At 30.1% G+C, this 14,091-nt stretch overlaps 2 protein-coding genes across 2 annotated transcripts; one reads left to right on the top strand and one right to left on the bottom strand.

Annotated features, from left to right (window-relative positions):
• Positions 1–823: 823 nt before the first annotated feature.
• Positions 824–3,453, bottom strand: LOC134835383 (uncharacterized). The gene is made up of 3 exons (XM_063850259.1): positions 3,372–3,453; positions 2,832–3,318; positions 824–1,997 (listed from the first exon to the last, which is right to left on the bottom strand). The coding sequence occupies exons 1-3, from the start codon at positions 3,451–3,453 to the stop codon at positions 824–826; spliced, it is 1,743 nt and encodes a 580-aa protein (XP_063706329.1).
• Positions 3,454–4,680: 1,227 nt separating this feature from the next.
• Positions 4,681–13,215, top strand: LOC134833513 (GATOR complex protein Iml1). Its single transcript, XM_063847846.1, has 4 exons — positions 4,681–5,118; positions 6,342–8,057; positions 9,523–10,478; positions 11,675–13,215. The coding sequence occupies exons 1-4, from the start codon at positions 4,773–4,775 to the stop codon at positions 12,830–12,832; spliced, it is 4,176 nt and encodes a 1,391-aa protein (XP_063703916.1). The 5' UTR covers positions 4,681–4,772; the 3' UTR covers positions 12,833–13,215.
• Positions 13,216–14,091: the final 876 nt, after the last annotated feature.

The raw sequence follows: 14,091 nt of genomic DNA, 5'->3' as shown, positions 1-14,091 counted from the left end.
GAATTTTATGTTTTCGAAAAAAATTTTATCATTTTTCACTTTCCAAAATTTTTCGCGAGACTTCAAGCAAATATTTTAAAGCTTATGAATTTTTAAATTATGAATTTTATGAATCAATTTTACAAAATTTTGAACGTTTTAACGTTCATGAATTTTTTTTTTTTGGTATTTTATTGATTTTCATCAATTTTCATTAATGACTCAAAAGGGGGGTTAAAAAAAATTGATGGCAAAATTTTGGATAAATTTTTTTTTCAATTTTTCCATTAATTTTAAGTGCTTCAAAATTTTTTGAATGTTTTCAAAAATTTCCGAAAAAATTTTCCACATGACGATTTTCCATAAATTTTTCATTTGAAAAAATTTTTTCAATGAAATTTTTCAGTCAATTTTTGGGGGGGGGGGTAATATGTTACTGAAAAGTCTACCGCGGAGCTTTAAAAAAAACATATATTTTTATCGTAAAATATTCCTAAAATTTTAGCTTTTCAGTATATTTTGTATGAAATTTGTTCAGAATTTCAAATTGCATTCTTTAGTTTTAAATTGTGTCTTGTAAGCAAGAATTTATTAAAAGAACGATTAAAATTAATTAAAATTTTAAATAAATGAAATTTATCCATTTTTATCAGAAAATTTTAATTCTTTGCTTAAATTTTAAAAATTTTATGTAAAGGTTCAAAAAAACCTATTTTTATACTACGCTATTAATGGATGACGCCATAAGGTGCTCATTGAGGAGTATTTAAATGTGAAATTTGTGTTTTTGCAAGATAAAAAGATTTCAAAAAAATTTCAACATTCAAAAATTTATTTTTCTTTATTAATCTGTCATCGGGGGACAATCATGCTCTTGCCAGTTACGCGGGAAAACCATGCCACCTTGTTGTCTTGCGCGTCGCATCAAATAGAGCAAAAATCTCTCCGAAGTCTCTAGAGAAACACTTGGACCTATTCCGGGCAACGGAGGCAGAATGGATTTGTGTAACTCATCAGCTGGTCCAACGTTAGACTCTTTTTCACCTTGAGTCGAAGTTTTCTGAAGCGATGTTTCCGATAGCTTTTCTCGTTCTTTCATCGGCGTCGTTTGACTTGTTTCGTCTTTCGTTTGAAGCTCATCTTGTGACGTCATTGCAACAGTTCCAATTGTAGTATCTTTGCTCTCGAGAGACTTTGGCGCTTCCGATTCCTGTCCCGGCGGAGTTGTTGCCGGTTTTTGAACAAGTCCAAGAATCATCGTTTCCGAAAATTTCTTCTCCAATAATTTATTGTCGACATCAAAGCCGCTTTCCTCGAAAATTTCAACAATTTTATCCGTGGTTTTTTCCTCTTTTTTCGCTATTTCAGGCGCTTCTGAGCCACGTGAAAAAGATCGACTCGAATTGCGAGATTTTGAGTCGTAAATGAACGTTTTTGACCGAGATTCATCGCCCGTGAAGTGTTTGGAGTCAACAACGGTGCAACATTCTTCAGCGGGAAACTCTTCAGGAGCTTTTACCGAATCATCGATAAAGTTAAAGGACCTTTCCGGACAATTGTGGTCGGAAAATGAGCTTATCCAAGTCCATGGAGCTCCAATTTTCGACAAATATTCTTCGTTTTTGTCATTTTCCGCTATTTTTGTTTCACGATCGCACTTTTGTCTCTTTTCCAGGATCTCTTCGACTTTTTTCGAGGAACATTCGTTCTGTATATTCTCAATTTCTTCTTGTAATAAGAGAATAACGGACTCAAAATCAGGCGTGCGTCTCAAAACTTCAGCTGGATCAGCGAAATTTCCAACGAATTTGAAGCTGGATGAGACTCGTGGCAGAATTGAAGCAGTTTCTGGATCAGTTTCACTTTTGGATTGGGAGTCAAGTGTCTCGGGAGCTGCAAAATCATCGTATTTCATGCGAGATTTCCATTCGTCGATTAAAAGTTGCTGAAAAATTGCTGCTTTATGAACTTGCGGTGGCTCAGTGACCTCTTCTTCTTCCTCAAGGACATCGCCAGGTCTGAAAAATATTTTTTTTTAAATTAATTAAAATTAAAATGAAAATTAAAATTAAATTAAAATAAATTTAAATTAAAATTAAAATTAAAATTAAAATTAAAATTAAAATTAAAATTAAAATTAAAATTAAAATTAAAATTAAAAAAAATTAAAATTAAAATTAAAATTAAAATTAAAATTAAAATTAAAATTAAAATTAAAATTAAAATTAAAATTAAAATTAAAATTAAAATTAAAATTAAAATTAAAATTAAAATTAAAATTAAAATTAAAATTAAAATTAAAATTAAAATTAAAATTAAAATTAAAATTAAAATTAAAATTAAAATTAAAATTAAAATTTAAAATTAAAATTAAAATTAAAATTAAAATTAAAATTAAAATTAAAATTAAAATTAAAATTAAAATTAAAATTAAAATTAAAATTAAAATTAAAATTAAAATTAAAATTAAAATTAAAATTAAAATTAAAATTAAAATTAAAATTAAAATTAAAATTAAAATTAAAATTAAAATTAAAATTAAAATTAAAATTAAAATTAAAATTAAAATTAAAATTAAAATTAAAATTAAAATTAAAAATTAAAATTAAAATTAAAATTAAAATTAAAATTAAAATTAAAATTAAAATTAAAATTAAAATTAAAATTAAAATTAAAATTAAAATTAAAATTAAAATTAAAATTAAAATTAAAATTAAAATTAAAATTAAAATTAAAATTAAAATTAAAATTAAAATTAAAATTAAAATTAAAATTAAAATTAAAATTAAAATTAAAATTAAAATTAAAATTAAAATTAAAATTAAAATTAAAATTAAAATTAAATTTCTTACAGCAACTTTTGTCCATCGATGAAACATTGCGTGTCTGAACAATCCAATTCCGCAACAAATTTGTAACAAACACGGAACATCCACAACGGAATCGGTGCTGGACTGCCTTCAGGTTCATCAGTGAGCACTTCACAAATCATTTTCATCGTTCCTGGCAAATCTTTATTCAAAGCTCCGATCATGACGGCAATTAATTTCAACCAATGCACTTGGGACCAATGCAACATGCGACATAAGGACAAAAAATCGTAAAGTTGCTCTTCGGGGAGACACAAACCTTGCCAAACATTCAACAGCAACTCACGCTTCACAAAATATCCTTTTCCGAGTTGCTCGAGCAACGTTCGAACATAACCACGAGTTAAGCTCCCGTAATTCTGATCCGGCTCGAAACGAAGCTTGGCAGGAGGAACATGCTCTAAAGCGAGACAACGAAAGTAAGCAGCTGACCAACGAAGGAGATCGTAAGGTTGAGTCCGAATAACGGCTAAAAATGACAAAATTTAAGAATTTTTAGGAAAAAATTCGAAAAAAATTTACCTTTCGCATATTTCTTGAGAATCAATGGCAATTGCTCTGGAATCGCGATTTGTTCGCGACAATACATTTCAACGACTACCATCGTGATTTTTTTGTGCTTTTAAATGCTTGTCAGAAAAAATATTTTTTTTTATCGTGCTATGATTGTTCGTTTTTTATTAAAAATTTAACTTTTTTTCACGTCAATTTTTTCAGTTTGAGTGACACCAACCTATTTTTTCCGATTTTTTGCAAGATTCTATCAAAAAATGTATTTTTTGTGTTTGGATTGACTCGTCGTCATGACGATCACAGCAATGACCTTTAGAATTGGCATGAAAATGTTGATAAAGGATTTCACAGAAAAAAACAAACATTAAGGAAAAATTCCGTGAAATTAATGACTTGATCGCATTTTTATTTTTAAATATTTTTTTTCAGATTTTCTAGTTTAATTTTATTATTTTTTTTATTAAAAATATTTGGTCACGTGGTTAAAAAATTTAAATCATGCACTTTTGTGAAAAATTTTTAAAATATGCACTGGGATGAATATTTAAAATGTTTATTGGGGTAAAAATCTAAAATTTTCGTTGGATCAAAAATTTAAAATTCATATTGCATTAAAAATTTAAGACCTATGGTCACGTGGTTGATTTAAAAAAATATATTATTTTTTAATTTTTCAATTTTGTCACGTGTTTTAAATGTTTAAAAAGTGTAAAAAATAAAATGTACACTGGGATAAAAATTTAAAATATGCATAGGGTTATGTCACGTGGTTTAATATTTTTAATTTTTTAGTTATACAAGAAGTTTTCAACCACGTGACCTAATATTTTAACAAAGTAAAAATTGCCAAGTAAAGAAAGTTACAAATTTTTTGATTTTAAAAAAAATTGGCAATTTAAAATTTTGTAAAAATTTTTTAAAAACATATATTTTTTTATTTTAAAAAAACCTTAAAAATGGAATTTCCAAAACTCGTTAAAAACCGTGACGAAAAAAATTTGTTTTTTAGAAATTTGACAAAAAATTGAAAAAAAAATTTTTTTTGAATCGAAAATAAAATCTTTGTTTTTATATTTTTTTTTTTATTTTGACGGATAGACCAAAAAGCGCTCAAAAACCTATTTTTTTTACAAAAATCCTTAAAAATTCGATAAATACTTTGTAACAAACGAACATGTTGCTATAGATTTGCGTGATTTCCGTGCTTTGCGTGTCACATGCGTGCAAATTCACGTCCAAATAAACTCGCAACCTGCTAATTCAATCAGTAGGAGGAGCTAACATCGATCAGCTGTTGCTTAAAAAACAAAAACAATCGAACGCAATAGACGTGATAACAAAAATTCATCAAATTTTCCATAAAATTCCCTTGAAAAAGATGAAAATTTAGTCAAAAACCCGAAAAAATAAATGGAAAAAATGCCGCAATTCGATACAAGTTCGATGAAATCCAAACGTTACAGCGACGAGAACAGTCGAATCAACCCGAAATTTTGCAAATTGGTTCTCCATCCGAAAAGTTTCAGCAGCGAAGATTTCTTGGTCAACTCGAAGGAAAACACGGAACTGAAAGTTGGTGATATTGTTGAGATTTACCAGCCCGATGACGAAGGATGTCACTTGCTGCTTCAAGTTACGAGCTTTAACGATGAAATAAAGGCCGTCATTAGTGTGGAAAATAGTATCGCAGCAGCGTTTAATTTGCGAACGTACACAAATGTCTACATGAAAGTGATTGAGGATCCGTCGACTGTTTGTGAGTATTTCTTTTTTAAAGAGCTTTAAGATTCAATTTTTATTTTATTTTAATTAAAATATTTAATTTTAAGCGAAAAAATTTTATGTTTTTGCTTTTTTCATCTGAAATAAGTTCAAAAAATTCAGAAATACAAACAAAAATTAAAGTTTGTCATTTTTTTTAATTAAAAATTTGAAAAAAATTAAATGAAATTGATTTCATAAGAAAAAGTTAAGTTTAAAAAATTAGTCACGTGACTAAAATAAATTAATTTTTTAAATTAATTTTTCTGTATTTTTTTCGAGTAATTTAAATTTAAATTTCAATAAATTAATAAACAATTAATTAATTAAATAATTAATTAAATTAATTAAATTTTTTAATTAAAAAAAATAATTAAAATTAAAAATAATGAATTAAAAATAAATTTATTAATTTAAATAAATAATTAATTATTAATTAATTATAAAAAAATAAATATTTTTGAAAATTTTGTTTGTAAAAAAAAAAAAAAAAAATAATTTTTTTTACGTCAAATGATTTTAACATTTATTTAATTTTAATTTTTTATTATTTTAAAACTTGAATTTGATTTTAAAAATTTTTTTGAAAAATCTTTTTTAAAATTTTTGAAAAATAAAATTTTGGTCACGTGACTTTTTAAAAAATGTTTTTCAAAAATTTTTAGAAAATGTTTTTAAATTAGCAAATTTCTTTAGTTTTTTGTATAATTTTAAAATAAACAGTAAAAAATTTTCATGATTTTTTAATATAAAAATTTTGTCAAATATGTAAAAATATTTTAAAATTTAATTTTTATTTTTCCCCCCCCAATTTTTTCGAAAAATTGGAGACAAAAAATGGATATATTAAATTTATTCGCCTTAATTAAATAATTAATTAAATTTTTTAATTAAAAAAAATAATTAAAATTAAAAATAATGAATTAAAAATAAATTTATGAATTTAAATAAATAATTAATTATTAAATTAATTAAATAAACTAATAAAAAAAATAAAATAAAATTTTAAAAAATAATCAATTTTAATAAATTTTTTGAAAAAAATAAAAATTAAATTATTATAAAAATTAAAAAAAAATATTTTATTTATTTTGGATTTTATTAAAATTAATTATTTTTTTTAAATTAATTTTTTAAATATTTTTTTTTTAAATATTTTTTTATATTTTTTACAAGTTTTTTATAAGTAAAAATTTTATTTTTTCCTTTTCAAAATAGGTCTCGACTCCGTTGAAATCACCTTCAAGGACCAATACATGGGCCGTTCGGAGATGTGGCGCGTCCGCAACTGGCTCACCAACACGTGCGTTTACATCAACAAAAAGCTCGAATATTGCGACAGTTCCATCCGCTGCCAAATCTACGAAATGTGGGCCAAAGGAACGCGCGTGGCATGCGGCGTCATTAGCGAAAACACCAAAATTGTCTTTCGCAGCTCGACCAGCAACTTGTACCTGATGATCCAAATGTCTTCGGAGATGTGGGACTTTGACATCCATGGCGACTTGTATTTCGAGAAAGCCATAAACGGATTTCTCGCGGATTTGTTCAACAAGTGGAAGAAGCTCGGAAGCAATCATGACGTCACAATTGTCCTTTTTTCACGTACTTTTTATGAAGCGACTAAAATTGAGGATTTTCCGGAGCCGATGCGACTTTGTCTGCGCGAGGATCACAAAGGAAGGATTTACGAGGATTTCTATCGCGTTGCCGTGCAAAATGATCGTTTTGACGACTGGCATTCGGTGCTGAGTCAATTGAGGGCAATGTTCACAAATTATCAAAAAATGGTCCTGCACAATTACGATCATCTCGGACCGAATGTCCCGAAGGCTTATAACTCGACAGCAGCTCAGGGAAATTATTTGGAGGTCTTGAACATGTCTCTGAATATTTTTGAGAAACATTTTTTGGATCGCACGTTTGACCGAACGGGACAACTTTCGGTCGTTATTTCGCCAGGTGTCGGAATTTTCGAGGTAGATCGCGAATTGACGAACATCACGATGCAACGAATCATCGACAGCGGCGTCGGCAGTGATTTGGTGTGTGTTGGCGAGCAACCACTTCATGCCGTGCCTTTGCTCAAGTTCAACAGCAAACATTCCTGTTACTTGTCTGTCGATGACTTTTCGATGCCGCACTGGATTAACCTCAGTTTCTACACGACCAACAAAAAAGTCGCTTATTCCACGTTTGTGCCACGAATTAAACTCCCCCCGCTGGAATTGAGTCAAAAATATCGCGACAACATGATCCCGATACAATTCACGCAGTTCAACTACCAAATGGACTACGTGCATAATTCGCTATTCGACTATGACGAGTACGACAGTCAAATTTTCTCGTCCGACAATCCGCCACAAAGTCAATATATCCCGACGTCGCCGATTCTGATGGATCGCGATATGAGTTTGGCATCGCCGCGCATCCACAAACTCAAAGAACGGAAATTGTCGAGTCCAGATGTTCATCATTCGACAGTTTTTGACGAAGATTCGGCGAATTCTTGTGGAAATCAGTGCATGGTGATGGACGATATGATACGAGAAGACCATCGAATTGTCCGGAGACATCGTTGGAGTCACACCCAAAGACCGTTTACGACAAAAACCTTGATAAATCCCTTTGATCCGGCGCATGTCACGGTAAAATTGACCTCAAGTCGTCGCAGATGGACTCATATTTTCCCGAAAGGACCCTCGGGATTGCTGGTGCAGCAACATCATCATAACATTGAGTTGCATTCCGTGGATGAGAAAGAAGGCGATGATGCAAGTGTCGATTGTAGAAGTAGTGATGGCGAGAGATCGTCCCTGAGTGGAAGTGTCGTGATGGGAATGGGAAATTTGGGATTGACGCCGAAGAAGAAGAACACGGCGTTGTTGTGGGGTGCCACGGGAGAGCAGGAATGGACGCCAGCGTTGACAACGGGTGAGAAATTTTGAAATTTTTAAAGGCTTTTTTTAAATTTGACATTTTTTGTCGTGTCTTTGTTGAAAATTTCTGCAGAGACTTAAAGAAATATTGAAATTTTTGTAGAGAATGAGGAAAAAAATGTCATTTTTAAGAAAGAAAAAAATTGAACAATTTGGTAAATTATGAAAATCCAGATTTTTTTAAATATTTTTTTTAATTTAAAAAAAAAATAAAGAAAAAATATTAAAAACCCGTTAATATTTGCAATTTTAAGTTTTTTTTACAAATATAAATTTTGAATAAATTACATTTATGTAGAAAATCGTAAAAAAATTAATTTTTTAAAAATATTTTTTAAAAACCTTGAAAATTTTTTAAAATCTTAAAATTTCTTTAGAACACATAAAATAAAAAAAAATAAATTAAAATTTTATTTTGATTTAAAAATATAGAAACTTTTAAAAAATTATTATTTTTTTAGTTTAATTTTCTTTAATTTTATTTTTTTATATTTAATATTTTTTTTTTTAATTTTAATTCCAATGCCCCATTTGAAAAATCAAAAATCCAATTGGGCAAAGTTAGTTTTTAAAAAAAAAATCGTAAAATTACTCAAAATTTTTTTTTTTGGTTTTTTAAGAATTTTTCAAAAAGCTTATAAAATTTTAAAAAATAAATTTGTAAAAAACTTAAAAATATTTTGAAAACATAAAAATTGCTTCATTAAGATTTATAATTTTTGTTTTGAAAATTTCAACTTGAAATTTTAAAAAAATTTTGAACATTTTTTTCGTAAAAAAAATTTTTTAAAAACATTTAATTTTAATTAAAAATTTTTTAAATTTTTTTAATTTAAAAAATGTAAAAAAAATTTAAAACAAAAAAAAATAATTGATTAAAAATTTAAAAAAAAAAAAAAATTTTTTTTTGATAAAATAAAGATTTAAATTTTTTAAAATAATTTTTTTTTTTAAAACTTTAATTTTTATTTAAAAATTTTGGACAAAACTATTGAGTTTCATTTGGAGCGGCCTTAATATTTTTTTTATTTTAATTTGTAAAATTTGAAAAATTAAAAAAAAACTTGTTGAAAGTTGGTTCTTGAAACTAGAAAAATCGTATAATTACTCGAAATATTTTTTTTTTAATTTTTTAAGATATTTTATCGCTAAACAGCTTATAAAATGCTTTAAAAAAATAATTAAAAAAAAGTAAAAAACCTGATAAATATTTTGAAAGCATAGCAAATTGCAAAGAAAAATAGAAGCTTTAATATATATTTCCATAATTTTTTTTAAAAATAATTTCTTAAAATTAAAAAATTAGAAATTTTTAAAAGAAAGTATTAAATAAAAATAAATAAAAAAAATAAAAATAATAGAAAATAAAAAAATCTTAAAAATATTGAATTTCGATTAAAATTTCCTTTAAATTTTATTTTTTAAAAGAATTAAATAAATTTTTTTTATTTAAATTCCAGGTGTTGATTGGAAATCGCTCACAATTCCTGCATGCCTTCCCATCACAACCGATTTTTTCCCGGAAGAGAGTGCCTTGCAGAACGACTACGTCTTCTCCGTCTACACTCTTTTGCCGGAAGACATCAACATGGATTTTTCCGTCATTCGTGGCTCGTACAAACAACCTTTAACCGCTCGCGATGTCTTCCAAGAGCTCGTTTCGCAACGTCTTTCGCAAGGATTTCAAGCGATCATCACCACGAAGAAACAAACGCCAACCAGTGCCATTGACGAAACACCCCGAAAACCTCCGCTCGTCGCCACGCCGCTCAAAAAGAAACCTCTTTCCAACGAACGACAAGCGGAACAACTTCTCTCCATCGGCAGAATTTTTCATCGCATCACGATGAACGAATCCTCGATCACGGTGACACGTTACCGTCCCCGCCATTTGTACACACCAAAGAGCGTCAACTACAAATATCGCTTCCGCACCCCCTTCACGAGCAGCTACGAAGACGAATATGTGAATTTCAGCACGGAACGTCTCGAAAACTTCAATTGGAACTATTTGGATCAATATGTTTGCGCGCGCGGCCACACCGATTATCCGTTGACGGAAAACATGAAATATTGGCGTTATCGGATGTTTTTGTTGCCGAAAGAGGATTCGGCGACACGGAAAATTATCGAGCAAAATTTGGTCATGTGCGACATTTATTCGCGCGATACGATGATTTTGTCAAAAAAGCAGTGCATCGATGACTTTTTGAGGTTTTTGGAGACGCATCTGAATCGTGTCAAGAGACAACAAAAGAAGCAAAAGACAACTTCTGTGAGTTCACCGATGCGAGATAGACTTGGCAGCACGAGATTGAACGACAAAATAAGACCGAGATCGGAATCCGTTAAAGTTGGGGAAAAGAGTAAAATGTTTTCGTCGCCGCTTTCCGAGTCGCATAGCGGAACATTGAACGTAAGTTTATTTTTTGAGATTAAAAAAATATCTGTAAGACGAAAAGTTTATGAATTTCTCATCATTTTTATTTTATTTTGTTTCAAATTTTTAGAAAATTTCGTGGAAAAGTGAAAAAAAAATTAATTTTTCGAAAAATTTAGAAATATTTTTGGAAAACCTTTAAATTTTTCAGGAAATTAATGAATATTTCTTAAAAATTTGTTAAAAACTGGAGAAAAATTTTGTAAGAATTTGAAGAAAAATCAAAAATTTTCCAAATAATTTGAGAAAAGATGAAGAAAATTTATAAATTCTTCAAAAATTTGAAGAAAATTCATTAATTGTTCGGAAAATTATTAAAAGATTTATAAAAGTTAGAAAAATTCTGGAAAATTCATAAAAATTTGAAGAAAAATCATATTTTACAAATTTTTTGGTCATTTACTCGATATTTCTCCTTTTGTTAAAATTTTTTATAAAATTCGCGAAAAAGTGAAGAAATTTCTTAATTTTTTATAAAAAAAATATGGAACTTTCTAAATTCTTAAAAAAGGAGAAAATTAATGATTTTTCCAAAGCATTTGTTAAAATTTTAAGAAAATTTTTCAATTTTTCAACTTATATTAAAGTATTCATAAAAAATTCAAGAAAATTCCAGAAAAAAACCCGAATCTTGTAAAAATTCAAGAAAAAATTTTTCCGAAGATTTGAGAAAATTGGAATGAAATCATTGAAAAGTATCGTAAACTGATATTTTTTCAAAAAAAAAAAAAAAAAAAAAATTAAAAACTAAAGATAAATTAAAATTTTTCTTAACGATTTGTGAAAATCTGAAAACAAATCATAAATCTTCCGGAAAATTAAAAAAAAAATCAGAAAAGTCTTATTTTTTTTTTTGAAAATTTTAAGGAGATTTCTTAGTTTTTTTTTTTTTGAAAAATTTGTAGAAAGCAGAATTAAAATCCAAAAATTTCCAGAAAACTAAGAAAATACTTTGAGAAAAACTTGAGTTTTCCGAAAACTTTAAGATAAAATAATGAAAAATTATTAATTTTCCGATAAATTTTCTAAAAAACTGAATAAAATCCGTAAATTTTTCTGAAAACTTGAGAAAATTAAAGATTTTTTCTGTATTTTCCCTAAAGATTAAGAAAAATTTAAGTGCTTTAAAAAAAAAAAAAAAAAACTCAAAAATTTTAAAATTTTCTTTTCAGGCTCAATTACTCGACTACCACAGCGAAGAAAGCGAAGACGCCTTTGCCAGCGAAAGTCTCAAACTAAAATCCAACGCCAGTCTCCCCGAAATCTTGGAACTTTTCACACATCCCTTGCATGGCGTCTCATTTCTCCAACCGGCACCTACCTTACCTTCATTCACTTTCACTTCCTTCGACGCCGTCAACTGGATTTCGAGTCACATGGAAATGTCGAACGCCACAAACGATCCCGTAAAAATCCTCACTTCCATGCGAGATGCCCGAATGATTTGTCACGCATCCGGTGACTTCCGCAAACCCATAATTGTCGGTTTTCACCTTTATTACATCGTGCAACAAGACACAAAAGCCCCGGATTTCGCTTTGCCTCTGGGAAATTTGAAATTATTCGAAAACGAATGGATGGAAGTGGAAATTGTCGATTCAATTGAGAAAGCGCAGAGTTTCAATGTGACGCAAAAACCTTTGCAGCCCTACCAACTGTACAAGGAATGCTATTTGGATGTCGATATCGGGAACAAAAGTGATCGCGCGGAATGGGGACATGCCAAATATCACAAAGTTATGACGCCGGGCGTGGCATACGAGATCGCAGTCGAATGGATTGCCGCTTCGGGGTCAATTATGAACGATTTGACGAATGGCTGGGCACGAAAAGCGTTGCATTGTAATTTTCAACTCATTCCGGTGCCCTTTGATCCAGTCGCTGAACAGTTAATTGAGAAGCTCAATCCATTCCGGTCGCCGATTTTCGTTCCCTTGAATTTCGATGGGATCGACGATGCCCCCGTGGAATTGGGAGACAAGGAATCAGCCTTTTTGGAGATAATTGCGGCTCGTTTTGGCTTTATTCCGACTGTAGCGGCGCCGCAGAACAAACTTTTCGTGCATTGCACGGGATTTATGTGCATTTTGTTGCCGCCTTTTAACAAAACTTACACAACGGTGGAGAATGAGAAGGAATTTCACTCGAAAGATTGCATGGGCTTCTTGTGGGCCTTCAACCACATGATCCAGAACAAGAAATGGAAACAGTGTCTCATTAACGACTCGGACGAGCTCTATCCGCATCGCATGCTGAAGGATTTTCGCAACTTTTGTAGCAACCACAACAATCGACTTGCGAAAATTTGGGCAGAAAATCGTTCCGTTTAATGTTATTTACATTTTTATCAATTTATTACTTGTTTTTTTTTACTCGCTCTGTGACAATAAAGCAGAAAATCCTATAAATCTTTACTTCCGTTGGTTGGTGGCTCGGGGATCATCGGGTCTGACAACAACTGGGAAGAACTTGTAACGACGATTCCATAATTCGTTCTTCTGGTAGTACACGAGACTGCAGCCAATTAAGACTAATCCTACGCCAGCGGCAGCGATAGATCCCATAACTTCGGGGATTTCATCGCAGCCTTGTTTGAACAACTGTCCAAGAGTCCTACGAGGAATACGGGCAGCCATCGAACACGGATTTTATGTTTTTTTTACGTCTGCCTGAATTATGTAAGGGGATTGTTTTGATATTTTTTCACAGAAAGTGAGTGTTCCAAAATGACTTGACTCGGCGCGACTCGCTTGATATTGAGGGATTTCAAGTAATTGAATTTTTTAATGCTCGAGTTTTGGAGGACAAATCTAAGTATTTAAGAAAGATCTTAAAAATCCATTTCAATAGCCGATTTTTTAAGATGTCAAACTTAATTACGTGTGAAATACTCCAAAGTTTACATTTTCGTAGATTTATCCACCTGTAGAGTTTGCCTTAAAATTAGTCTTAGCTATCTTCTCCACAAAATGATGTTGTATTTTTAGGTTACGACCTACGGGACGGAACGCACAAATTGAGGCGTTTTAACGCAAGAACGAACGTTGGGCAACGATCTTTGGAATTCCGGGGCCCAACATTGTTTAACCGACTGCCCCAAGAACTCAGAGCAATTGAGAGCATATCATGCTTCATTCGCGAGGCAAAATCGTACTTGCTGCGCCAGAAGTCAGTATTAAGATTTTTGGGAAATCTGTGAATGAATGAATGAAAAAAATTTTGAAACTATTTTAAAACTATCTTTTTCTATACTTCTATAACTATTATATCTTTATATGTTAAATGCACACTGCAACGCCTTTCTTTTCGTGCCAGTTGGTGGGCTACCGTGAAAGCCGGTGCTTGGCTCTTATCAACAGCTAATTTTATTTTCTGATCTTCGACAAAATCTATGAATGAATGAACTGAATGATATCTCAGGTTGTTTGGAGAATTGGAATCACGAGAGTAATGTCACCGAGAGTTTTTAAGCCAGAGGCGTTTTGGAAACAAATTGAGTTTGTTTCTAAGAGAGGCTTCCCAAACTGTGGATGACAAACAATCAAATGAGCTTCAATGCATAGGGTCGAGGCACCGTCTACCGGGTGGC

This window comes from Culicoides brevitarsis, chromosome 3 (genome assembly GCF_036172545.1).
Source record: "Culicoides brevitarsis isolate CSIRO-B50_1 chromosome 3, AGI_CSIRO_Cbre_v1, whole genome shotgun sequence".
Classification (NCBI taxonomy): Eukaryota; Metazoa; Arthropoda; class Insecta; order Diptera; family Ceratopogonidae; genus Culicoides; species Culicoides brevitarsis.
The sequence above is the reverse complement of the archived record's forward strand: the minus strand, read 5'-3'. Positions and strand labels throughout refer to the sequence as shown.

Excerpts from the sequence above, each read along its gene's own strand:
- LOC134835383 (XM_063850259.1), bottom strand. The coding sequence starts at position 3,453 with ATGGTAGTCGTTGAAATGTATTGTCGCGAACAAATCGCGATTCCAGAG. Across the intron at positions 3,319-3,371 it reads TCTCAAGAAATATGCGAAAG|CCGTTATTCGGACTCAACCT; the intron begins GTAAATTTTTTT and ends TGTCATTTTTAG. Across the intron at positions 1,998-2,831 it reads ATCGATGGACAAAAGTTGCT|ACCTGGCGATGTCCTTGAGG; the intron begins GTAAGAAATTTA and ends AATATTTTTCAG.
- LOC134833513 (XM_063847846.1), top strand. The coding sequence starts at position 4,773 with ATGGAAAAAATGCCGCAATTCGATACAAGTTCGATGAAATCCAAACGT. Across the intron at positions 5,119-6,341 it reads TGAGGATCCGTCGACTGTTT|GTCTCGACTCCGTTGAAATC; the intron begins GTGAGTATTTCT and ends TTTTCAAAATAG. Across the intron at positions 8,058-9,522 it reads GACGCCAGCGTTGACAACGG|GTGTTGATTGGAAATCGCTC; the intron begins GTGAGAAATTTT and ends TTTAAATTCCAG.